At 49.1% G+C, this 27,475-nt stretch overlaps 1 protein-coding gene across 1 annotated transcript in view; it reads right to left on the bottom strand.

The window, feature by feature from the left end:
- The window catches only part of FAM178B (family with sequence similarity 178 member B), an 86,604-nt gene that overhangs the window by 54,779 nt on the left and 4,350 nt on the right, over positions 1-27,475 (bottom strand). The window contains exons 5-7 of the mRNA XM_087863340.1: positions 22,431-22,583; positions 15,851-15,956; positions 11,997-12,081 (exon numbers count right to left, since the gene is read on the bottom strand). Coding sequence (XP_087719466.1) covers positions 11,997-12,081; positions 15,851-15,956; positions 22,431-22,583 — 344 coding nt within the window. The remainder of the gene's footprint in view (positions 1-11,996; positions 12,082-15,850; positions 15,957-22,430; positions 22,584-27,475) is intronic.

The following is a 27,475-nucleotide window of genomic DNA, read 5'->3' as shown; positions in this document are numbered from 1 at the left end:
AATTTGAAAGGAAATGAAGGTAAGAACAGAAATCACTAAAACAGAACACAGACAAAGTCTAAGAAAAATCAGTGAAACCAAAAGCTGGTTTTTTGGGATCATTAACGTTGATAAACCTGAAACCCAAATGATCTGACTGAAGAAGAAAGAAACACAAATGACCAGTATCAGAATGAGAAGGAAGTCATCATCACTGATCCAACAGACATTAAAAAGATAATAAGGGAATATTATGAACAAACCTATACTGATACATTTGACAACTTAGGTGAAATGGACACAAACTAACAGAGCTCACTCGAGAAGAAAGAGATAATAAAAATACCCATATATCTATTTTTAATAACTGGATTTGTAATTAAAAATCTTCCCATAAAGAAAACTCAAGGCCCAGGGGCACCTGGGTGGCTCACTGGTTAAGCATCTGCCTTCAGCTCAGGTCATGATCCTGGGGTCCTGGGATCGAGTCCCACATCAGGCTACCTGCTCAGTGGGGAGCCTGCTTCTCCCTCTCCTGCTCCCCCTGCTTGTGCTCTGTCAAATAAATAAATAAAATCTGAAAGAAAGAAAGAAAGAAAGAAAGAAAGAAAGAAAGAAAGAAAGAAAGAAAGAGAAAGAGAGAGAGAAAGAAAGAAAGAAAGAAAAGAAAAGAAAAAAGAAAAGAAAAGAAAAAAGAAAAAAAGAAAAGAAAACTCAAGGCCCAGATGGCTCAACTGGCTGATTTTACCAAAAATTTAAGGAAGAAATAGTATCAGTTCTACACAAACTCTTCCAGAATTTTGAAGAAGAGGGAATACTTCCTAACACATTCCATGAAGCCAGTATTACTCTGACACCAAAACCAGAAAAAGAAAACTACAGACTAATATTCTTTGTGAACATAAATGTTGAGAGTCCTCAACAAAAAGCTACCAGATTGAATCCAACCACACATACAAAGTTAGTACATCAAGACCAAGTAGGATTTATTCCAGAATGCAAGGACGAATAAACATTCAAAACTCAGTCAATGTAATCACCATATTAAGGGACTGAAGGAAAAAAAACCACATAATCATCTCAAAATCTAACATCCATTCCTGATAAAAATCTCGATAAAGTAGGGGTTTATCAAGGTTAGAGAATACAAGATCAATATGCAAAAATCAATGATATATCAGTACACGATCAATGAACAATTTGAAAATGAAATTAAGAAAACAATTCATTTTTTAAAAAAGATTTTACTTATTTATTTGACAGAGATAGAGACAGCCAGTGAGAGAGGGAACACAAGCAGGGGGAGTGGGACAGGAAGAAGCAGGCTCCTAGCGGAGGAGCCTGATGTGGGGCTCGATCCCATAACGCCGGGATCACGCCCTGAGCCGAAGGCAGACACGTAACCGTTTTGCCACCCAGGTGCCCCGAAAACAATTCATTTTTAAAAAGATTTTATTTAATTATTTGTCAGAGGGAGAGCACAAGCAGGGGGGCAGCAGCCAGAGGGAGAAGCAGGCTCCCCGCTGAGCAAGGAGCCTGACGCGGGACTTGATCCTGGAATCACGACCTGAGCCGAAGGGAGACGCTTAACCAACTGAGCCACCCAGGCATCCCAAGAAAACAATTCATTTTACAATAGTATCAAAAAGAATAAAATACTTAGGAATAAATTTAGCAAAAGAATTGTAAGACTTGTACACCAAAATGTTGAAGGAAACTAAAGATCTAAATAAAAGGAAAGATGTCCAATGCACATGGATTGGAGGGCTTAATATTGTGAAGCACGTCAATTGGCCCCAAATTGATCCATAGATTCAGTGAAATCCCAATAAAAATTCAGGCAGATTTTTTTTTTTTTGGTAGAAAATGACAAGGAATTGAAAATTTGAAATTTATATGAAAATTTTATATTGAAAATTTATATGAGAATGCAAAGGACCTAGAATAGTCAATACAAGTTTGAGAAAGAAGAACAAAGTTGAAGGATTTTTTTAAAAAGATGTATTCACTTATTTCAGAGAGAGAGAGAGAGCGCGCATGTGCGTGCGCATGCAAGAAAGGGGAAGAGGGGCAGAGGGAGAGGGAGAGAAAGAATCCCAAGCAGACTTCGTACTGAGCAGGGAGCCCCACACAGGGCTTGATCCCACAGCCCTGAGATTATGACCTTAGCCAAAATCAAGAGCTGGATGTCCAACTGACTGAGCCACCCAGGCACCCCACAAAGGTGAAGGATTTAAACTAATGATTTTCACACTTACAGAGTTAAAGTAATTAGGATGGGGGGGTAAAATTAGACATATAAACCAATGAAACAGACTAGAGTCCAGAAATAGATCCACACATATATGATCGATTGATTTCTGGTAAAGGTACTAATGTAATTCAATTCCGTAAGGATAATCTTTTCAACAAATGTGTTGGAACAGCTGGATAGCCATATGTAAAGAAGTTAACCTTAACCTTATACCGTCAATAAAAATTAATGGACCACTGACCTAAAAATGTAAGGCTAATTATAAATTATAAAACTTAATTTAATTATAAAAATTGTAAGTTATGAAATTCAATTATGAAATTTCTAGAAGAAAACAAGATCTCAGGGACCCAAGTTTCACAAATATATTTTTTAAAGATTTTATTTATTTGTCAGAGAGAGACAGAGAACGTAAGCAGGGGGAGCGACAGGCAGAGGGAGAAGCAGGCTCCCCACTGAGCAAGGAGCCTCATGCAGGACTTGATCCCAGGACCCTGGGATCATGACCTGAGCCGAAGGCAGATGGTTAACGAACTGAGCCACCCAGGCGTCCCTTCACAAATATCTCTTAAATATGACACTAAAAGCACCAACTAGAAAATAGCAATAGGTGCACCTGGCTGGCTCAGTTGGAAGAGCATGTGACTTTTGATCTTCAAAAGTCACAAGTTCAAGCCCCACATTGGGTGCAGAGATTACTAAAGAAAAAATAAATAAGCTTAAAAAAAAAAACAACCTTAAGCATTTACCATACGACCCAGCCTACCCACTCATAGATATTTACCCCAAGGGGAAAGAAAGCAGATGTATACACGAAGACCTGCTTAAGAATGTTTAGAGCAGATTTTAATAGCCCCCAAACTGAAAAACAATACAAAACCCAAAATGTCGTTAGTAGGGATAGGATATCCATACAATGAAATAGTACGCAGCTATGAAAAGGAATAAAGTACTGATACACACAACAACATCGATGGATTTCAAAATAATTATCCTGAGTTAAAGAAGCCAGACCCCCCCAAAGGGGTACCTGCTGTGTGATTCCATTTGTATAAAATTCTAGAGAATGCAAAACTGATCTGTAGTGACAGAAAGTAGATTAGCGGTTTCCTACAGACAAAAGGGGAAGGAGAGATAAATTAATTACGAAGAGGCACAAGAAAACTATGAAGGCAACGGACATCTGTTATCTTGATGATGACAGTTTTATAGATATACACATATGTCAAGTGTATAAACTGCCTGCTTTAAATGTGTACAGGTTAATGTATGTCAATTACACACCCTCAATAAAACTTAAAAAAAAAAAAAGATGGGCTAAAATGTAAATATAGGTGTTAAATGTTTTCTTTTTGCACCTGATGGCTCGTCCCACCTCAAGGGTCCTCCACCCTGGCGACCCCCATCTAGAAAATCCTGTCTGACCTGTGCTATGTAGGCTGTGGCCTCTCCTGGCATCCAGGGGAGAGAGCTGGGAAAGTCCTAGATTAACTCTCCACTGGTGGTAACTTCAGATGAATACCAAAGTGTTGGAAGAAATATGGTGTAAATAAATCCATAAATACAAAAACATGGATTATATGGATTGTGGATCGTATATGTATTATGTAGCTTTTGCTCCTGGAAATCATCACAAGAAATAATGACTCTTAATAATGACTATTTGGGGAGAGGAAGTGGCCATGGGGAGTGGGTGGGCAGGGAGGCTTTCATTTTTCATTTTGCACCTGTCTCTAGTATTTGAATTTTCCGCACCTGATACATAGAATACTTTAAGATAACATAGGGGTTACCTAGCTAGTGAGGTTATTGGTCTTTGTTTTGTTTTATTCTTTTTACAAGCAGCAATCTTATAAATATTATCCAAGGGTGAATAAGGAAGGAGGGTAGAGAAGGAGGGAGACAGAATACAAGCAAGAAAAGAAAGTGACCCACAAAACAGAGGCCTGTCCCAGAGACCCCAAAGCCCCAATGACTATAATAATGGAAGCCCCAGGGACAAAGGGAAAAAGCATGGTGACCACGTGAGGAAGAACAAAGTGTCCAAAGATACTGCTCATGAAAATGAAACGAATTTGTTCTGAGAACTAAATTTCTCACCCACTTAAAAAATATCCAAAGAATGTACTGGCCAGGGTCATTTCATTTTGTTATATTCTTCCCCTCCTACACAAATATTATAGAAGCTGGTAGGGAACGGAATGGGTAGGTAAGAATGAACAGCACTGTCTTGGAAGCTAACAGGACAGAACCTACGCATGTTCTGCTCCTTCTCTAAAGTGTTTTGATCTCATTGATGGAGCTCCTTTTCTCCAGGCACTGCTGCCTACTCAGTGTGCTTGGCAGACTTACTGGCCAGTCCTACATTGGCACAGCCAAAGCATGTTTGTTAAAGAAACATGAGGTCACTTCTTTCAAGCAATTAGTTGCACAAGACCATGTTTGCTTTCAAAACCAAATTCTGCCATTAAAAAAATGATTAGGGCTAATAAACGAGTTCAGCAAGGTTGCAGAATACAAGGTCGGTATACAAAAATCTGTTCTCTTTCTACCAGGAATGCTCTGAAAAGAAAATGAAGAAAATAATTCCATTTATAATAACATCAAAAATAATAAAATACTTAGGAATAAATTTAACAAAATAAATATAAGACTCGCACACCAAAAACCACAAAGCAGTGTTGGAAGAAATGAAAGAAGATCTAAGTAAATGGAAAGATATCCCATATTCATGGATTGGAAGACACAATATTATTAGGTGGGAGTAATACTCAAAGTTATCTACAGATTCAACACAATCACTATCTAAAGCCCAGCTGTCATTTTTGCGAGGTTGATAAACCATCCTAAAATTAATATGGAAATACAAGAGACCAAGAATAGCCAAAATAATTTTGAAAAGAGCAAAGCTGGAAGACTCACACTCCCAATTTCAATACAGCAAGCTGCAGTGATCAAGAATTTGGGGTACTGGGTACCTGGGTGGCTCAGCTGGTTAAGTGTCCGACTTGATTTTGGCTCAGGTCATGATCTCAGGATAGTGAGATCGAGCCCCACTTTGGGCTCCATACTGAGCATGGAGCCTGCTTAAGATTTTCTCTCCCTGGGTGGGGGGATGGGGTAATTGGGTGATGGGCATTAAGGAGGACATGTGATATGATGAGCACTGAGTGTTATACGCAACTAATGAGTCACTGAACATTACATCAAAAACTAATGATGTACTATATGTTGGCTAATTGAATTTAAATTAAAAAAAGAAACTTGCATTCTAAACAGAAAAAAAAAAAAGATTCCCTTTCTCCTTCTGTCCCTCCTATCCCAGCTTATGCTCTCTCTCTCTCTTTCTCAAAAAGAAAAAGAGGAATTTGGGGGTACTGGCATAAAGATATATAAATCAATGGAATGGGGCACCTGGGTGGCTCAGTTGGTTGAGCGTCTGCCTTTGGCTCAGGTCATGATCCCACGGTCCTGGGATGGAGCTCCACGTGGGGCTCTCTGCTCAGCAGGGAGTCTGCTTCTCCCTCTCCCTCTGTGCTTGTGTTCTCTCTCTCAAATAAATTAATAAAATATTTTTAAAAAATCAATGGACTAGAACTGAGACTCCAGAAATAAACTCATACATTTATGGTCAATTGATTTTCAACAAGAATGCCAACTCAATGGAGAAAGAATAGTCTTTTCAACAAATAGTGCTTTTCGGCAAGTGGATATCCACACGCAAAGGAATGAAGCTGGACTCCTATCTCACACCATATATAAAACCAACTCAACATGGACCAAAGAGCTAAATGCAAGAGCTAAAACTATAAAACTTCCAGAAAGAAATATAAGGGAAAAATATTCATGACCTAGGACTAGGAAATGGTGCTCTGTTTAACACCAAAAGCACAGGCAACAATAGAAAAAAAATAGGTAAATTTGACTTTATCAAAATTTAAAACTTGTGCATCAGGGGCACCCAATGTGGAGCCTACTTAAAAGCAAAACAAAACAAAACAAAACAAAACCTTATGCATCAAAGTCCACCATGAAGAGGGTGAAAAGATAAACCACAGAACGGGAGAAATTATCTGCAAATCACATATCTGGTAAGGGTCTTGTATCCAGAGTATATGAAGAACTCCTGCAACTCAACAACAACAACAAAAAGAACCCAACAACCCGATCAAAAAATGGGCAAAGCACTTGAATAGATGTTTCCCCAGAGAAATATACAAATGGCCACTAAGTACATGAACAAATGCTGAACATCCCTGGTCATTAGAGAAATGTAAATCCAAACCACAAGATACCACTTAACACCCACTAGCTTGGCTATTAAAAGATGGACAATAACAAATGTTGGCAAGGGTGTGAAGAAACTGGAAGCCTCATACATTGCTCGTGGGAATGTAAAAGGATGCAGCCACTTCAGAAAATAGTTTGACAGTCCTTCAAAAAATTAACTATACAGTCACCATATGATCCAGCAATTTCACTATTAAGAATATAACCAAGAGAATGGAAAACATATGCCCCCATAAACACCTGTGTGCAAATGTTTATAGTAGCATTATTCTCAATAGCCAAAAAGTGGAAACAACCCAAGTGTCCATCAACGGATGAATGGATAAAACATGGTATATCCATACAATGGAATATTATTCAGCCATAAAAAAGAATGGAGAACTAATACATGCTACAAGGTGCATGAACCTTGCAAACATTATGCTAAGTGAAAGAAGCCAGATACAAAAGGTTGCATATTGGGGCACGCAGGTGGCTCAGTCGGTTGGGCGTCTGCCTTCGGCTCAGGTTGTGATCCCAGGGTGCTGGGATAGAACCCCACATCGGGCTCCCTGCTCGGAGGAGAGTCTGCTTCTCCCTCTCTCTCTGCCTCCACTGCTCATTCTCTCTCTTTTGCTCCTTCTCTCTCAAATAAATAAAATCTTTAAAAAAACCCCAAAGGTCGCATATTGTATAATTCCATGTATATGAAATGTCCAGAATAAGCAAGTTCATGGAGACGGAACGCACATTAGGGGTTGCCAGGGGCTAGGAGGAGTGGGGGTGGGAAGTGACCACTGATGGGTATGAGGTTTTTTCCTAGGGTGATGAAAATGTTCTGGAATTATTAGATAGTGGTGATGGTTGAGCAACTCTATGAATCATATTGAATCATACACTTTAGAAGGGTGAATTACATGGTGTGTGAATTACATCTAAACAACTCCAATTCTGTACTAGTCTTAATAAATATTAATAAAGCTTCACTGTGCCTACAATGGTCCCCACTGTCCTCCAAGATTTGGCCCCAAACGTCCAGTTTTATCCCCTACTCTGCCCCCTTGAAGGAAGTCCTACTCTCCCCTCCTCCTTGTCTTTGTTCCCACTGTTTCCTGCTACCCTTGCATCTCTCCACACCTGAATCCTACCCCCAGGGCTGCAAACCAGTGGAGCTGTATTCCATCGACAGTTGAATATAGGCTGCAGATGGGTTCACAGTGGGGGTTGGGGGTTTGGTCTTGTAACTGAATTAGTTACCAGGAGGAGATTTCACATAAATGTCGGTATTCCGGCTAAGGCAGATTCTGCTGGCTGCTGAGACAGCAGCCATGCTCCCCTTCCTCCCTGTTAAGGGAACCCAGTCCGCCTCAGTGGATGAACCATGTCACCCCACTTATCTCCGCACGGACTGGCCTGGGGTGGCTATTGGAGCAGTCAGAACTCCGAGCCACAGGCAACAGAGAGAAGCTCTCACTGTTTGAACAGAAAACAATTTATTACGTGTCAGAAGCCAATTGACTAAAAAGCCTATGAAGCTTAAGCTCTGGGGCCCTCCCGTGCACAGCCCCCTGTGAATGTTCTAGGTTAGGTAGGGAAGCCAGGCTACAACCAGTGGGCATTTCTACATGAACATTTCTGGGAAAACCCTTAAAGATATCCAGGAGAAGGGGACGTGAACTTCCCAAAGTACAGTATTCAGTATGGTTTCTCTACTCATTCTAAATAATTGTTCACTTTCATACTTATTTTTCCATGTTAATGAATTAGATGATCCAGATGTTACAATAACAGACAACGATTTTAAAGCAGCTATTACAGCTATGCTCAAAGTGGGAAATGAAAATATGCTCATGTTGAATGAACAAATAGAAATTATAAAAAATAGAGAAATAGAAACTATAAAAAATATTATACAGAACTAACTGGAAATTCCAAAACTAAAAATTCAAATATTTAATAGGAGGCTGGAAGAGTGAGTCTCCAGAATTCTACCCTGGAGGGGTAGGATCATGAGACTAAAAATTCTTCAAACATAGTCAGGGTGTTCAAAGAGTTCCAGACAGTCAGAAAACACGGCAAGTGTCCTCCAAAGCCTGTTACACAGTTCTGTCTAACGAAACAAAATGGAGTGTCTTGATAAAAAGAGACAAAAGTACGAGAAGGAATGACCTGGTCTCCTCCACCCTTCTTTCTGCCTTGAACTGCTGTGTCATGAGAACATGATGATGCTTGGAGCTATGGCAGCCATTTTGCAACTGTGAGGAGTAGTAGTGAGAAGCGAAATCCAGAAGCCAAGCCCGAGCCCTGATACTGCAGATCTGCTGAACGTACCATAGAACCCCCCGCTTCTGGATTTCTTGTCATGCGAGATAATAAACTTCTCTTAATCGGGTACTTAATTCTCTTAATTGTTACTTAGAGTCAAAGTACATCCCAACTAAAACACGGCTTCTCTTGAAAACGGGGAGATCTGGCAAGAACAGACCTACTAGCCTCTTAGGACAAGAGCTCTCTAGTCATGGATTCACTTGGTCCCCACAGGCAAGTGAGTTCACAATCCCTGCCTTATACATCTTTTGAAAGATGAGTCAACTGCCCTCTCTTCTACAAAGCCCTCCCTGTCTCCAGCCTCCCTGCACTCCCAACCCCATTTGGCTAGAAGGAATCTTCCTCTCCTTGGAATTCCCACAGTTTCGTGTCTGTGTCCATCTCCTGTTGTAATTGTGCATTTCATCCCCTCCCACGTGGCTGTCAGCCTTCTGAGGGCAGGAACCACACCTTGTTCATCTCTGCAGCTCCCTCTGCCATCTAGCAAGCTAGCGAATACAGGACACACTCAATGTATGTTTTCTAAATAAATGCATAAACACCCCCTGTAGTGAAAAATGTCAGTGTTCTGAAATATCCCATTCTCCAAGCTCACCAAGGAGCTTTTAACCGGTGACCTGTGCTTCTTCTCAATCTAGGAAAACAGTATCCACCATACCCTAAAACCCCAGTGACCCCTGGACCTGAACTCTGTTCGGCCCTCAGCCCCAGTACCCAGAGTGCACCTCTAACAGTCCGCTCTGAAGCCTGGGCCCGCCTCAGCTGTCCCTTTACTTGGGAGGCATGTTGGGATATAGGTGAGAGTGTAAAACACTCCCCAGGATAGTCTGGGAAAAAGAGCCACTCACCACAGACTCTAGGAAGGAATGGAAATGTACACACATGCAAATCTCCCCATTTTACAAAAGAGAAAGGCCAGGCAACCTGAAAACACATACAGCAATCATAGTTCCAAATGGGACGGAAGGCAGCTCAAGGTTCTGCCCCAGGGGGCTGTGTCCCACAGAGGACAGGGACACACGGAGCACCGCAAGTTGCTAAAAAATCCCGAGCAGCATGACTTCCTTTTACATCACTCCTCGCTCTAACTTAACCTTGCACGTGCTTCTTGAACTGGTGGTTGATTTTTAGTTCCAGCTTTTGGTAGATTCTCTGCTGGTACCTAGTTCTTGTCTCTAAACTTGTTTATTTTTAATTACGGTAAAAAGCACATAACACAAAGTTTTCCACCTTAACATCTTGAAGTGCGCAGTTCAGTGGTGTTAAGTACACTCCCATGGTTGGGCAACCGTCTCCACCGTCCATCTCCAGAACTTTCTCATCCTCCCAAACTGAAACTCCGTGCCCATTACACACTAACTCTCCATTGTCTCTTCTCCTGGGTCCTGGCAACCACCATTCTACCTTCCGTCTCTAAGAATTTGACACCTGTAGGTATTTCCCATAAGTGGAAAGCATTTGTCCTTTTGTGTCTGGCTTATTCATTGAGCGTAAGGTCCTCAAAGTCCACCCATGTTGCAACATGTGTCTGAATTTCCCTTCTTTTTAACACTGAACAGTATTTTGCTGCGTGTGTATACCACGTTTTGTTTATCCACTCATTTTTCGGTGACATTTGGGTTACTTCCACCTTTTGGCTATCGTGACTACTGCTACTCTGAATGTATGTGTACAAATGTTTAAGTCCCTGCTTTAGGTTCTTTTGCGGACCTGGCCTTTGACTTTCCCCAAATCAGCCAAGATCCCGACCTTGGGCATGGAATTCTCTAGGCCAGTCTCTATTCCAATGGGAGAGAAAGACAAGCCTAGGCTGGGCTCTCAGGTGATGCCAGGAGAAATGCTCTGGAGCCAGAGCCAAACTGTCTGGGAACTCCAGGGCAGGTTCCTGGCCCTCCCGACGGAAGGCAAATAGGGACAATGTGGCAAGAAGCAAAGACGAGTGGGACGCCCCTCTGCCCCTGCGGGAGGAGATGCATACCACTGCATGGAGGAGAGGAGCAGGACAAGGCCGGCCTCTGTTCCCCAAAAGGGCAGGCATGCCGCAGAGGAGGCCCCAGAGGCTCAAGAAAGGGCAGCCCAGGCCGCAGGGGCAGAGGTTATGAAAAGGGTGGGGAGGCCGGGACTGGTGCCATTCAGAAGACCTCAGTTACAAGGGTCCCAGCGTGCAGATGGGGGGCGGAGGGTGGGGGAGGGGGGGAGCAGGAGGAGTCTGGAATGCTCTCATTTGACAGATGGGCCTCAGCTCAGCCAACTCCTGAAGTACAAGAGACACAAAAGCAGAAATCCGAAGGGCTGGTGGGGCAGGGGCTGGGTGGTGCCTCATGGGTCTATAACTTTGGTCTTCCAAGCTACGTGCTTTTGCATTTTCGTGGGGAATGTGGGCAGATTACAGCTGTGGGCGAGGTGGGGCCTGGACACCTGTGAATCCCTCTCCCTGTCTGCCGTAAGCACCTTTCCACTGGCTACATGATATTTTTTGGTGCCCAAAAGTCTAGGTTCAGGTACCAAATGAGACTAGCCTGGGAAGGGCACAGCCACTAAAGGGAAAACTGATTGCTCTGTGGGACTCTAAACATCCTCAAGGATAAAGGTGACTTGAATCACCCCTTCGATGCCAGGACCAAGGTATAGACTCAAGGCTCTTATTTTTGCCCAGACAAAACTGAGGGGCTCCTCCGATGTCCTAGGAGCCAAGGGGGACGGCTGGTGGCGGCACAGCTTCAAGGCCCTTCCCCTTCGTGACTCCAACGCAAGGAGCTTCCCTGATTTGATGCAGATGTCCCTGAAACCCTCCCAAGCAAACTGGGGCTTTCAGGAAGAGCTTAGAGGCAAGCTATCCCCTTAAATCCAGAAAACTCACCTTCCAGACTGTTCTGGGATCCCAAGAGTCTGTGAGGTCAGCCTGGACTTGGCCACAGTGATATGGATCTGAAGCCAGATCAAAGTGCCAAGGAGCCTGTTGGCTCAGCTTTTTACTAATGCCGGAGCCAGAGCCAAAGATGGCCTGATGTCTCCATGTTGTGGTGATGCAATGTCCCCCCCCCCCCCCCCGCCCAGCCCCTCTCCTGCACGCTGGGCTCCAAGGCTGCTGAGAGCTGTGTACTATGTACGCTCTCGAGCTTGGATACTCAGGGCTCAAGCCTCCACCCTGCTCCCTAGTACTGACCAGACTGATGGAAGAGCCCATCCACGCTGAGATCCCATAGGAGACTAAAGGCTCCTGAAGAAGTTTCTGGAGGCCATGTCAGCAGCTAGGAGGACGAAAAAAAAAAAAAAGAAGCAGTTTAGGTTAGCTGGTATAATAACATTATGGTATAAGGGTAGTAAACCTTTATTAATTCATATTACATAATCCCATTTAACCCTCACAAGTCCACATGGTAGAAGGATATTGACATTATTGATATTTTACAGATGAGGAAATCATGCTCAGAGGGGTCAAGCAACTTCCCCAGGGTCACACAGCCAGTAAGCAGCAAAGCCAGGATTCAATCCCAGGCGTATGTGACTTGAAATCTCCTACTCTGTCTGCTCCCCGTATGAGAGTCTTGGTCCTTGTGCCCCTCACTCCCCATGGCCACAGCCATGCCCCTCCAGGGCAGGGGCCAGTGTGAGGAGGAGACACAGCTCGAAAGCACTAAGTACACTCAGCTGGATAAGGACAAGCCAGCTACTCTCCATGATCCTTACATCATTTCCAGGTCACTGACTTAACTTATAGGCCACTGGCTCTGGGAAGGACTTAGTACTGAGTAGGGATCCTCAGATAACCTGGTGGGTAGGTGCAAGGTCACCCATGTGACTCAAACTCACTGGGATCCTTACCCGAATGCTCCTTGAGTCTGAGGGCCATAAGCTGGGGATTTGAAATGTGGAGAGAACATGACATGGAGATGAACAATGGGAGAGCACCCTCCCCACCAGGGCCATCCAGCCTGGGGACCCACAGATGAGGCCAGGCCTCGGAGGTGGGGCAGCGCCTTGACAGCTCTGATCCTGCCCGTGGCCAGCCATGCTGCATGTGATACCATCCTTCTGAGGGTGCTGGGGCAAAGCCCGCTGTGGCGGACAGTCTGGGCACATACCCTCTTCAGGCCTGAAGCTCTCATCCCCAGGGGCTGGGGTTGTTGCTTGCTGAGAGCCCTGACCAAGTCCCTCTCTGGGCTTGACCTTGCAGGGAGGGAGTGTCTCACTCAAGGTCACACCTGTTCTCCAAGTGCAGCCTTAGTCTGATAACTGGCAGGGCCGATGCTGGAGTCCAAAGGCTCCACTGGGACAACTCTAAAGGGTCACCCCACTCCAGAGCACCCTGCAGAACTGGCTGGGGCCCCCTGAATCTGCTCTGCCACTTAGCTTCTCCTTCTCCCAGCTGCTCTCCCTCTGCTGGAGGTGTGGCTCTTGGGAGCCCTCCCCAGGGAACCTCAGGGAAACCAAGTTTCACAGTCATCTTCCCAAGGATCCGGCCTGTGATACCAGAACTCTGCCTTCCTCTTCCTCTCAAAGCTTCTTGTAACTTCTTCATGCTTATCATTTTCCAACAAGAATATACATTTATTGACAGCATACGCTACCAGCTTTTGTCCGCTCTCCCCAGCAAGGCTCATCTTGCTTGAGGTACACATGAAGGTTCCAGTGACGAGCTCAGTAATTCGTGAGCATTAAGGCAAAGCCTATGCACCCACTGGCCACCGTGCACTCCACTAGAAGGAGGAGGGGTGGTGGGCAGTAGGATCTAGGCTCCATGGGAACTCAGGATGTCCTTGCCCAAAAAACAGTTGATTGAATGGGTTTGGAGAAATCTGCCTAGCTGTCCTATCCCCTAGCTCTCAGATCAACCCTAGGCATATACATGAGGCCCCAGCAGCTCTGTGACCCTACTCACCCAGCTGCTTTTGATTGGACTTGGGGGGGGGGTGTCACTTAACCGCTGTTGGGCCAGTAAGACTCTCCTTCCTGGGAATTAACTTGGCCATGGAGCCTGGTGAATAGAGAGAAACTGAGGCCTGTCTTGGGACCCTACACCTTCCCCACCCTGGTTCCAGCTCTTCCCGAGGCCCAGCCAAATCCCTGCCCTCGGATCCCAGGAACCACGCCTTCACCTTTAGGAGAATGCCACCGACGGCTTCAGGGAGCCCCCGTGGAGTTCTGCCTTCTTCCAACCATACTCCCCACTAACAGTGTGAGGCTCTGAAATGGGCTGAGCACCACGGCCGCATTCTGTGCATTCACCTGGGACACCATTTCCAAGATCTTTCTATCCCTAGAGCTTACCCTGTAGCAGGAACTCAACCCATTCCTGGGAATGAATGAAGGAATGAATGAATGCTACTGTTTCTGTAGGAGTACATATTCCAAGTGGCGAAACCTCCACAGTGAAATAGCAGAGGCCACCCTGCTAAGGCCCGTAAGACCTCAGCTGCCCTGCTCCTCCTTCCCCCTCCGGAGACAAAGACGTTGGGCAGAGTCTCGCCCAGAAGGCTCCCAAGGCCAAATGCACCCCTTTCACTTATCTGGCTTCAGCTGTGAGGGGAGCGGGAGCTTTTGTTTCTCCTTCCCGAAGATGGAGAGCCAGAGCCTCTGCACTAACATCATCCCCTCCTGATGATGTCTGGGCCCTGGGCAGAGCTGTGGTGGGACCATAAGGACAAGGCAGGTCACAGGAATTCTTCACTTAGTCTTCACCTGAGACTGTCGGTCCCAGTTTACAAAGTAAGAAACTGAGGCACAGAGCTGACATTCAACAACTCGTCCAAGGTCACAGGGTAGTAGTGGCGGAGCTAGAACTCACACCTAGTGTCTGTCTGGCCTGGGGGCTGGGTCCTCTCTTCTACGGCCCCCTGCTGAGGTGACAGAGGTGGGATAAGAGCGGGGCTCACCCGCTGCTCTGGGGCTGACAGGGAAGGCACTCCATGCTGTGTCAGGGTCACACAAGGACCCTCTGTGGGCGACGTCTCAGATGGGCTCTTTGTGCCTCCCAATGCCTGATTGTGCATTTGGCTATATACTGTGCAAGGAGCAGAGAGAAACTGCACTGACTAGGGGCAGAGAAGAATGGCTGCACTGTTCCCTGTTCCCGGCCTGCCAGTCCCGTTGGGCCCGGGGGAGGGGCGAGGGCAGAAGCCACACTCTAGGGCCCCAGGAGCTGAGGGTGTCTTTTTCCTCTGGGGCAGAGAGGGGCACGATGGGAAGGATCCCAGAAGGGAGAGGAGAGAGCAGGAGGGCCTTTTCTGGAAGGCAGCCAGTCTGTCCAGGCTGAGGAGTTCCTAGAACAATCCACCCTGCATGGTGCCTCTAATTTACAGCTGGGGTCCAGCTCCCAACTGGCAGGAATGACACCAGCTGGAACTGGTGACCTGCTGGTCCCCAGGCAAGGATGGCCCTGGGTGGGGGCCAAGGCCAGCATCCTCATGCCTTGCATTCAGATGACAGCAGTTGGTCCCTGGCTATCCCTGCTGGCTTGCCTTTCTCAGGGTGGAGGTTTTAAGCCCCAGCGCAGAATGCATGTTGCCCCAAGCCAAAATGTTCCAGCCGCCAGGGGAAGAGAAGAAAGGGGAAGGCAGAGCTGCTGTTCTACTTTTCCAGGCACCCTCCGACTCCACGGAGAGAGGCAAACGCTCAAACACCTGGGCACACACCCAGCTGTAAATTCATGAGGGCCCTCACACTTCCAAGGGCGCTGCGGGGCCCGGACCTGTGCGTTGGGAGTCTGGACGCGATGCAAGCACCTGTTGAGTAGCAGGGAGCGGCGGTACAGGCAACACCGCGAGAGGCACACGCTCTGGTGGTGCAGGGGGTGGGGGGGTGGAGGGAGACCAGGGGCTGGTCCCTGAACTCCGTGATGACGGGGGCATTCTAGACTGCCCCCCCCCTTCTGCCCGGGCAGGGACACACCCGGCAGCACCCAAAGCCAGAAATGGGGCGGGCCCATTCCCCCCCCACCCCGCCCCCCGCGCCACGGCCCTGCCCGGGCTGTTCGGCCAGCGTGCTCCCGCCACCTAGTGGCAGGTCCGTGCTCCTCACCTGGAAGAGCCACTGGAGCAGGGCCACGGGGCAGTCGGGGGGGTGCAGGTAAAGGTTGCTCAGGAGGCCCGTGCGCAGGAAGGACAGCTGCTGGGCTGGCGGGCAGCTGCGGAGGCAGAGGAATGAGGTCGGGGGTGGGTGGGGGGCCCTCCACGCAGGCGGCCTGTCAGCCTTTCCTCAACACGCCTGTCTCAGTGAGGCCACCGGAGGCGGGAATCACGGCAGCAACAGCTCTGGACAAAAACGGGTAGAGACCCTGGTGCCCGAAGCTGCCAGAAGGAAAAACAGCCCGCACCGTCACCGGAATCATTTGATCTCCACAAACATCTCTTAAGTGTTTTAAGCACACGACTGGACAGTACATTTTGTCCTTTTCTTGTGGCAGAGGAGGAAACGAAGGTATTCACCGAGGTTGCAGAAAGGATCTGTGGGGAGGTGAGGAGAGAACCCAGGAGTCAGGCTCTTAGCCCAGCGCCTCGGGGCCACCCCGGGCGGACAGAATTACCCGCACGGCCCACGTGGGGCCCACGTCTGGGGTCTGGTTACACAGAGCCTTTCTGCCCAGTCTTGTGTTTTTCCAAAACAAAGGACACCTGAGAAGATGGGCAAATAACAGCAAGGGGCCCAAGACGGAGCTGTTCTGGAAAGAACAAGGCACAAGGGTGCCACAGAGGATTCTGCAGAAACCATGGGAGGGGCAGAGGCGAGGGGGGATGGCACTGAGACTCGCCTCCCGCCTGAGCTCCTACCCTGTTTCTCCTCCCGACCGGACCCTGCTGGGCCTCTCCCTGCTCCTGGAGCTCTCCGAACCAAAAGGCCAGCGCGCAGAGTACTCAGCCGCCCGGGTAGACTGTGTGCACGGCCAGGAGCCCACGTCCCTGTAAAACCAGCTGATATAGTTCATATAGTTCATCTGGTGGAAGGTGCTTCAGAAGTCACTTCCGAGGGGCTGCCTGGACTTCATCGCCCCTCCCGGTTACCCCCAGGAAGGCTGGGTTTGGGGCAGGCTTCTCCTACTCTCTCTGTATTATGTGAACGTGCCTCTGCTCTCTAGTTCTAGATGGTGACCCTAAGGCAATGATCAGGGATTCTAGGAAATGACAAAAGTAATTTCAGGTCTGCCCTTCTTTTTTTAGTGGCCAAATCCACGCAAAGAACATTTCAGATGGCATTTAAAGTCATGACTCTGGATAGAAATTTCTTTGGTCAGCCCAACCTCTTCTTCTCCTTTTTAAAAAGGACATATTTTAATCTGCCAGGAACAGAATGCTCCAAAACAAAGATTCTCCTCTGAGCCAAGCTGCTGTCTCCTTGAGTATGTCCAGGCAATTTACAAATGGTATATTTTTGTCCAAATTATTTAAGTTCAGAGGAGAAAGCGGCTTTGTTCCTATGTCTGTGAAGCTGACCGCTCTAAAATAGACCTTTATTTGTACATTCAAACACGTGTGCACCCCAGGGCTGCTGGCACACTCTGCTCTAATTCACATGGTCTGTCACACGGACACTTTCACAGGCTGACCCTGCAATGCATGCACGGGTCCAACACAGCACCCCAAGTGCAGACAATACCCAAGCGAACAATGCCTGGAAGACCTCACAGATTGGCAGGGCTTGGCCGGAGGCCATGTGGCAAGCAGACTGGTGCTCCAGGGACTCTGGCTCTGGCATTCTGCTCAGGAGGCACCCCACCAGCTTCTCAGTAGGAGAACTGATTGTACAAGCCCCTGTTGGCTCCGATCAGCACATTTCCAACTGCTGCTCTGAGGGAGCGATACCCTTCGGTTGCAACTGTCTCCTTTTGGCTATGCCAGCCTCGCAGCTCAGTTTCTGCCAGAGGAAAGATCAGCCTGCCTTCAAGTTCATTGCTGCCCAGTGAGGTTTCGCCTGTAAGGCAAGGAGCGAGAGCTAGGCAGGAAGGGCAGGGTCCAGCTGTGCCGTGAAACGAATGGCTTTCAAGGAATTCTGTGCTTAGAGCTACGTGAGATGCAAGGAATCTCTGCAGGCCGCTGGGGCCAAGCCTAGTGTGCGCGCTCAGGGAGGGTAATGCTGCTTCACCCCATGGAACCCCGAGCCTTCTCACCTTCAATGCAAGGGACAAGGCCGACTGCACAGACGCTGCCCTGATCTGCGGCAGGAGGGGAAGCCTGGAGGAAAAGGGTGGGCAAAGTAGGTGTGTGCACTGAAAGCTCAAAAACCTTGGGTTACAGAATCCACTTAAGTTTTCAAAAACCCACTTCATGTCCACAGGCCAAGAATGCAGACATGGGGTCCATCTGGGTGCCTCTGCCTTTTGCAAAGCCAATGCTAAGTCAGAAGTCATCCCGAGAATGTCAGAGGACCCGGGAGTGAGAAGGGGAGGGACAGAGCCTCCTGGGCGAGAAGCCCCAGCTGTCAACTCTGAGGATCCCAGTAAGAGAGGTTCCCACCTGGGCTGAGAGGCAGCCACAGTCCGTGGCAAGGACAGAGGGCCGCAGGAGCAGAAGGAAGTAAGGGGAGATGGTGGAAAGTGAGAGGGGGGATTCTCCCAAAGGAGAATCAAACAAAACACAGGCCAGCCTGGGTCAGCAGGTTGGGCTCCTGCGCAGAGCTGTGACTTTCTAGTTGGACTGTGTGTTCCTGATAATGCCCGAGTTAACATTCCTCTAGGCTCTCTATCATCCAGTTTTTGGGCAGCAGCCCTGGAAGGCAAAGCATCCAAATGCCTTGGGAATCCCAAGTGATAGCAGAGGGATAAGCACCAAGTGTAGTTATACGGTATCACTCTCTGTGTCTTTCCCAAGTTCCTCAAATGCAAGTTTAAGTAAAATGCCTAGGGAGGACAGAAACAATAATGGTCAGAGCTTTCATCCCTGTTTCTCCTCTTTTTCTCTCTTCCTTTTGTCTCAAGATGAGTGAGCACCCTTCGGGTCAGAAGTCCAGGGATCCCAGCAACGGCCCACCGGCTGCTTCCGCTGGCTCTTTATTTTTGGGGGCAGTTGGAGCCAGTTGGGCGGCTCAGCTCCGTCCACACTCTGTAACTACTGGATTTATTTCACCCAGGCTTCAACCGCAGCATGCCAGTGAGACGGGGAAACAGAAGGGACCCCATGAGAAAAAAAGTGTTTTTTTTTTTTTCTTTTGCTTCTTATCCTGTTTCTGTTCTTGCTAGGACCTGCACCCCCACCTCACTTTACACATGCCTGGTAATGCAAATAGCTTCTGTCTCCCTCGGAACGGACAAGGAGTTAATGATTCTCTAGAATAAATAACATCTAAGAAAGGACCAGGTGAGAAGGATGGGAGGAAGCTCTCATATGCATATTTCAGACCACTGAAGCAACACCTGGGCTCTCGTCTTCGTTCTAACCGGTTCCTGGATGTCTGACTGACGGGACGCATACATCAGGCCACCATCCTCAATAAAACCTCAGACCCTGAACAAAGACAAGACTCCGGCTCTTTTCCTTTCCCACTCCTCCGGACGCCCCGTCTGTGTCTCTCTTTGTAGATCTTCACTAAACTCTTTCACCTTCTGCTGACTCACATCTGATTTCTGTCCTGCGCGAAGCCAGGAACTGTTTGGCTGGTCCTGCGGGAACCCCCCATTTGCCTCTCTCCCACCCCCCAGGTCCTCAGACCCGCCTGTCAGCAACATCAGGTCCTGGCAAAACAGAAGCTGGGAGGGGGGGGCTCAGGGAGACCCGGTGCACAAGCACAGGGACATCCACATGGCTCAGATCCAGCAGCCTCCTCCGGCCCGCAGCCGTGCTCCTGGAGGAAGGGCTCCCTGAGCACACACAGTGAACACCCCACTGGAACGGGGCGGACACCCCCCTGACCCTCCAGCGCACCCTGGGGGCCCAGGGAGGACCATGAATCATTCAGCAGGCAATCTCCACCCTTCCCAGGGAGATCGCTCTGGCCTCTGAGCTGCATATGGGCATAGGTCCCAGCGCTTCTCCGCTCAGGGGGATCGGATTTCCTTTTGAATGGCTGTCAAGGGAGGAAAAATGTCAGCCCCTGGTACCAACTTCTGTCGTAAAGGCATGTGACTTTGCTTCCAGGGAACTGCCCTAAGGTCACACATCCAGCTGGGTGATGAATGAGAGCGGACTGGCCAGGCCATCTCCGATCCCGGGGCTGTGGGCTCTAGGAGACGCGTGCTTGCACAGAAAGCCATGTAGGTGCAGCCTGGGAGTCCGAGGCCTGGAGCCCAGGCGCCCAGGCCTCCCGCACCTGCCTGCGACCCGTGCCAAGAGTGCCCACTTTGTGCAGTGGGAAGATGAGACCCCTCTTCCCAGAGGGGTAAGGAGACGTGGAGCTATTTCAAGAGGTAGGTTTTAAAACTCGCATTCACTTTCCCCCCCAACACCTCAAAAAACGAGATGTGTTCATAAAATACAAAAGAGTGTAATAAGGAAAATAGAAGTTACCTGTCATCTCACAAAATGTTGACTTTTTGTGCGGCCCAAACTGAACCATACTGCCTCTTGAGAGATCAAGTAACCTTTTATTTTTCCTTCATTTTCATGCTTCTGCTGAACACAACGGGGTAATTCTTGAACCACTATTTCCCTCTCTTGTGTCTGGGCTTGAAGTCCTTGGCACAAACAGGAAATAAGAGTGACCCCAAGGCTAAATGGTGACCTTCAGGAAGTGGCCCTTACCCACTGTGTAGCAGGGGCCCCCTGCCCAGACCATGTGGAAGGCGGCGGGCATTCCTCCAGAAAGGCCCTGGGCTCCTGGGGCTGGCAAGGCCGCCTCTCCGGTGCCTCATTAGCATACTTGAGGGAGGAGGGTCTGAATTCCTCCCTCCGGGGAAGCTGGCCGGCCACCTGGCCCCACTTGGCAGGGCTGCTCGGCCCCCAGGTCACCGCTGCATGGGCCCTCTCGTCTGTCAAACACTTCCTGCCGGCCGTCCAGTCTGGGACAGGAAACCTGCTGTCACACGGACCGTGGCCTGCCGAGGCAGCTCTGCGAGACGCCTTCCTCTCTCCTCTCCTCTCTCCTGTTCCTTCCCCGCCCCTCTCCACCCCTCCCCTTTCTCCAGCGCCGCCATCCTTCTTTTCCCCTTCAACCCTCACTGTTTCTTTTGTCCCCTCGTCACCATCCCTTTATTAGACACCTTCTCAGCGTGGCGACGTCAGCCTTTACCATATGCAGACCCTCGGGTCCAGTCACCTCACGTCGCTTCCGAGGCTACGCTCCAGACAAGAACCTGTGTGTGAAGATGTTCTCTACCACAGTGCTTATAAAAGAGAAAAGCTGCAAGTAACGTCTACGCTGAGGAAAATGGTTCAATATGTTGAGGCATCAGTGCTATGCAATATTCTCTCACCATTCGCATTATGTCTAACTGTGACGTTAGGGCCTTGTTCCGATCTTGATTGCAACAACATAACGCACCTTTAGAAGACCACCGAGGAAATCTGGACACCGACTGATACCAATGGTATGAAGAATTTGTCTTTTTTAGGTGTAATAATGGCATTTAAGTTATACCTAAAGATAGAGTCCTACCTTTTAGAGACACACACTGAAGTACTTACAGATTCAATTATGTGTGTCTGGGATTTGCCTAAAAAATACTCCTGAGGGGACGATGTTAGTGGGCAGGGGTGGAGACGGAACAGGATTGGCTTTGAACTGATGGCTGTTGAAGCTGCGTGCTGACTGTATGGGGCGTCATTATACTGTGCTCTCTACGTATACTTGAAACTTCCCCTCATAGTCAGATGGCTTTAGAATTTGTCAAACGGACCTAAGGAAGCCCTGCATGGCTAAAATGACAACAAGACTCCTGCTTTCAAGAGACCAGAGATAGCTCAACCGCTGTGCTCCTTACTGGCTGGCGTGGCCCCGCGGCCTCCTCCCCAGCCCCCTTGGCCACCAAGGCCCAGCAGGGCGTCGGTCTCATGAGCATGAGTGGACAGCTGCACTGGGCCCCGCGGGCTTTCTCTCTTATTCTTAGCTGGATGAACTCACAACTGCAAGTGTGGGATATGACTGTGGTCAGGTTGTTAAAAACCCCTTAAAAAGCAACATAGCCCGTGGCTGTGTGATAATGAGCGTGAATTTCCTTCCATGGTGGAGTGCAACGGGCAGCTGTCCTAATGTTACACAGTGTGCATTTAGGGCCAGGGACAAACTTTTCACTGTTAGCACTGCACACAGAGGGAAGAAGGGTGGTGTCTCCAATGAGCAGATGGAAGCAACGATGACGTGCTCTGGAACACTGCTGGATGGCCCAGAAAGTGGCTCCAGTGTTGCTGGAGACATCACCCCAAAGGCATGTCTGGTGACTCTGACTACAGTCGTTCCATGAAACTGGGGTGCGGGGGAGGAAAAAGCAATATGAATGCATAAATACACCACCGACCTAATATTTGCTACAATGTAGGGCTTTTTAAAGTATGTGCCTCTAAATCAGTAAATTAAATATTATAAGCAGACATGTGGGACGTTTCATCTACAGTCCTAAAAGCTGACGTATCCAAATTGGCTCGAGCACAGCTCTGAATTTCCTCATTTGGGCCAGTCCTCATCATTGGGCTCCATGAGGGACAAGGCCTGACCATCCCATGCCGACGACATTTACCTGAGGAACAGTCCTTCCAGAGCGCTACGTGGCTTCAGCGGTGAATGGTCCAGGATGTAGTGCAGGGGCTGACGCCTGGGTAGAAACACAGTCTCCCCGGGATGGACTGGGGGGATGACCCGCAGTGACACGGAGAACCTCTCCACCAGCATCCTGGCAAAGCAAGGAGCCGGAGAGGCGAGTGTCAGCAGGCGCACCGGGTCTGCAGCCTGGAGGGGGGCCAGGGAAAGCCAGATGGTGCCCCTGCCTTGCGACGGTGGCCTGGTGGGGAAAAGACTGGGGGGAGGACAGCGCCACCTGCTGGTAAAGGAGCAGCCTACGCGATGCAGACTCAGGAGCTCTTCCCCATTCCACTCTGTCCTGCAGCCCAGCCCCTTCCTCAGGGCTTTAGTCCAGGAGCTAGAAGTCCTGGTCCCAAGCCCAGTGCCACTCATTGGCTTTGTTCAGCTCAAACTTTCACTGAGTGCCCACGATATGTGGGTGCCAAGTGCTGAAGGATGAGTCAGGCGTGGGCTGCCATTGCATGCCTAGGAGCCTTCAGCAAGTAGGCTGACCACAAAACTGCCTACACGGTACTGCCAGGGGCAAAGGAGAGAAGCCCTGGGTGTGGCCAGGGTCAGGGAGGGCATCTGCACAAGGAAGGAGCCTGGCTGCTGCTTCTGGGGCACCAGTCCTCAAGCTCTGGTGACCAGGAGGATACCCCAGGGATGTCCAGGTGCCCAGGTCCTGCCCTGCCCTGTGAGTCTGATTAGTAGATCAGAGGTGGGTCCCATGGACAGGGAAGGAACAGAGAGAAGAAGGGATACATTCCAACTCTACTGGGAGGGGTAAAAATTGTCAGGATTGAATGACCCCTTTAGGAGGGAATGGGGGAAAGGGAGGCAGTTAAGACAATTCCTAAGAACAAAGTAAATCTCTATATCATTAAGGACCGGCCACAGTGCACTGGTGGGTGAAAACAGCAAGTTTCAGAATAGGAAGTGTGTGTGTGTGGCATAGGTATACACACAGACATGGGCACACACACATTCTCAGACACATGCAACACCCCACACACATCTGACATGCCCAGCTGTGAGCTGGAGTCATCCCTAGGGAATAGGATCTGGGGGGAGGGGGAGACGTTTCCTGTTTACTTCACACAACTGTGTTCTGCTTGATTTTGTAGAGACAGAACACACATTTGACAACAATAAAAACAGCAAAATAAAACCAACCGCAAGCACGGCATCCCCTCCTGCCACGGGAGGCTGGCCCGGGCCCTGGGACGGTGAACGTGGACGGGGAGCAGCGCTCAGGCTCCTGTCGGGGTCTGGGACACAAGCAGCGGGCACTGGAGGCAGAGGCAGCGTAGTGGGCAGCCCACCGCGGGCCAGATGAAATGTGCCCCACTCTCTGGGCACCGCCCCAAGGAAAGGTGCCGAGGCACATCACAGGGTCGTCCGGACGGTGAACGGACGTCCACAAGGTGTGGAAATGACATGAAAACACCAGGGATCTTCTGCTCCTGTCGGCTTTTGCGAGCAGCTGGTGCAAACAACCGCACAAACGGGAAAACGTTCTTCTGTTTTGTTCATTTCTAGGCCATTTCAGTTTTTGAGGATCTATGGCTTATATTGCTCTTATATTAAGGAAAAAGTGCAAACTACTGAATTATTATTCTATAGGAATTAGGCTCATCTGTAAAAGGCTCTTAGTCTTGTCTCCCAAACCGTCATACAAAGGGACTTTTGTGACACTAAATATAACGTATGTGCATTATTAAGCATTCTGAGATGGCTTTCCCCGGTCTAATTGGGGATTTCCGGTGCAGCCCCAAAGTGAGGATAAAGGATGATGTTAGGGTTGAAACATTCCCCGTCCTCTGCCCCAGCACACACATAAGGTCTTTTAACTTCAAGATATAGAGAACATAGGATGGCATCCATTCAAGATGCAAGGCAGTCCTTAGAGCAGGAGGGGATGCTGGGCTCTGCGTGCTTGGGGGGTCTCTTCTACGGCGGGCAACCACGGCGGGCATGTGACTCCTGGTCACGGACAGCTGCTCTGGCAGATGGCAGCTGGCCCCCAGCCCTGCCAGACCCACATCCCTCCTTGGCCCCGTTCAGGGGTGGAAGACGCTGCTGGCTTTGTGTATCAGTGAGTAATTTTCTTGGAAGCAGAGAAACGGTCCCATCAAAATGATCCCACATCAAAACCACCACCTCGAAGTAGCTGTTGTCAAAAAGGCTTCCTCAAAGTCCTATTTGAAAACGTCACGTGCCCAGAAAATCATCAGCGATGTCGAAGCCTGGGACACCTGGCTTAAGCCAGTTCCCCAGATAACTCCCTTTCTGTGGGGAACTGCAAAACCTCCAAGCCATGACTTCCAGAATCCTGGATGCACTCAGAAAGGTCAAGGGCTAAAATAGTTACACTTGCCACCGAGATCTTATTTTTTATTTTTAAAGAGTTTTTATATATTCATTTGAGAGAGAGAGACAGAAAGACAGAGAGAGCACAAGCAGGGGGAGAGGCAGAGGGAGAGGGAGAAGCAGGCTCCCCACTGAGCTGGAAGCCCGATGTGGGGCTCAATCCCAGGACCCTGGGATCATGACCTGAGCTGAAGGCAGCTGCTTAACCGTATGAGCCACCCAGGTGCCCTGCTACTGAGATTTTAAAGAGGGTTTAAAAGGTTTCATTCCAAGGCTACGTATCCATTGAGTAGGAAACCTGGAAACAAATCCATGAGGCCCGACTCAGAGAGACAACTGTTTTTATCACTTACGATACCACCAAGGCACCCTTGTCCAAAGAGCCTTTTAGCCCAAACCCAGCAGTTCCAATCAGTCTCCACACTCCACCACATCTGCTGTTCTGGGCTCACCATGCACCTCGCACGGCACCCCTTCTCTGGGCCTCTAGGCAGCGTGTGAGTGGCTCTCGCCCTACGTGGGATGGCTGTTCCAATCTGAACACTCACAGATGTTCACAGTGGAAAGTATCAGTGAGGAGGCCGGGGGTCCTCCTAACCAAGGCCAGGGGTCAGCAAACGAGCGTCTGTGGCCAACCCCTGCCCACTGCTGTGAACGAGGTTTTACTGCAACCCCGGCATGTTTATTCACTTACGTATTGTCTATGGGGGCTTCCCTGCTCCAACAGCGGGGCTGAGTGGTTGTTGCCACAAAGACTGTACGGCCCTCAAAGCCTAAAACATTTACTATTTACAAATAGAGAGAGTTTGCCGATTCCTGATCGAGTCCAGAGATGGTTATCGGAAAAACTTGAGGAGAAAAAAGCAAACAGCCAGCCACGGTGATGTTCATAAAACAATGTAAACCATTTGGGGGTCCTAAAATGGAGGCCCCAAAGAAGCCTGTATGTTGTCACTCAACATTCCCTTAGTAAGCGGAAGCAGAAAGCTAATTTAAGACTGTGCACAAAAACTTGACCCATCACTGCTTAGACCAATGTTTAATCACTTAACTCAAGCTGACGGAAAAAAGCGAAGCCTGGACAGGCAGACGATCTAGGGCGGGTTGACCAGCCTGCCCTCAGCCACGTGGCTGAGGCGACCTCACCCCTGCAGTCCACCCCAGCCCCTCCTGCACACTGGGTTCCTGAGGGAAGGAGGGAGGGAGGGAGGAAAGGAAGGAGGGAAGGAAAGAAGGGAGGAACCGATTAAAAGAAAGAAAAGGAAGGGAGACGTACAGAAAGATCGACCCTGACTCCACTTCCCCCCGTCCAGGTAGTGCACACTTTTCTCTTTCGACCTCTCCTCCTGTTCTCCTATGGGCAGGTTCACCCTCAGCGGTCCACTAGAGCTGCTCTTGTCAAGGTCACTGTGACCTCTATGCTGCCCCCTTGGGCCCCTGTTCTCTCTACATACTTGCTCCCCAGGTGATCTCATCCAGTTTGCGGCTTGAAGCATCACCTATACATGGTGACTCCCGAGCCCGCCTCTCTGGAAGAGGGGATCCAAGCCGTCTCCTTGGTCTCGCCCCTGGGATCCCCCAAATGAACTCTTGACCTCACAAGTGCCCCCACGGCAGCCTTTGTCTCTTAGTCTTCCCCAGTTTAATTAGACAACTCCAACCTTCCAGTTGCTCAGGCCCAAATCCTGGGGGGGTTCCCCTTTGATTCCCCTCTTTCTCCCATATCCTCCATCCAGTTCATCAACAAATCCTGTCAGTTCTACCCTAAAAATATATCCAGACTGTGCCTACTCCTCACCACCCACCCTCACTCCCAGCCTCTTACTTCTCAGGATGACTGCCATGGCGCATTTGCCCGTCTCCTTTCTTCTGCCCTCGCCCCCCCCCACCCCCCCAGACTCTGCAGTCTACCCTTGACATGGTGGCAGAGCATCCTGTTTGCAGCAGGGGTGGCCAGCTCACGCAGTGGAGAACCCGCCCTTAGCCTCCCTGACCTCCTCTCCCCAGCCCTCCCCTCCATGGCTGCCGCTACGGTTCCCCCCGAGGGCCCCTAGAGGTGCCTCTCACCTCCTTCACGGTGCCCTGCTAGAAGCCAGCCATCTGACCCTCATGCACCATCTCACAGGCCTTCCATGCTCCTCCCGCCCCCTCTCTACTTTGTGCTCTCTCCTGAGCACTCGTCACCTCTCTTCGCTCAGGAGGACAGAGATTTCTGTCTGGGTTTGTGTTCGCTCTATCCCCAGAGTCTGTAACAGAGCCTGGTACAAAGCTGGACTCAGTAGATGTCTGCTGGCTGGCTGGCCGGCTCGACAGGTGGATAGATGGATGGCTAACAGGGTTCCCTGACGTTGGATTCGACTGTGGTCCCTTGGCGTCTCTGAGACACTGCAGTACGCATGAGACCAGCCCTCCCTCCAGCCAATGGCCCAGTTAGATCATGGCCGGTGGACACCCCCCTCCCCCCATGACAGGTCCTGACAAAAGCCACATTCTTTTCCCCAGACTGGGAGAAAATGAAAAATGTCACATGGCCATATTCTCCCCTTTAAAGACAGTTTTCTCTTAGACTATGGTTCTGTAGAGTTATTTCCCCAAGAGACCTGGTTCTATAAATTTGGGTGGACAGTTGGG

Source organism: Ursus americanus, chromosome 7 (assembly GCF_024610735.1).
Source record: "Ursus americanus isolate L20-20 chromosome 7, mUrsAme1.1.p, whole genome shotgun sequence".
NCBI classification, from domain to species: domain Eukaryota; kingdom Metazoa; phylum Chordata; class Mammalia; order Carnivora; family Ursidae; genus Ursus; species Ursus americanus.
This window is presented reverse-complemented; position numbering and strand designations above follow the sequence as displayed.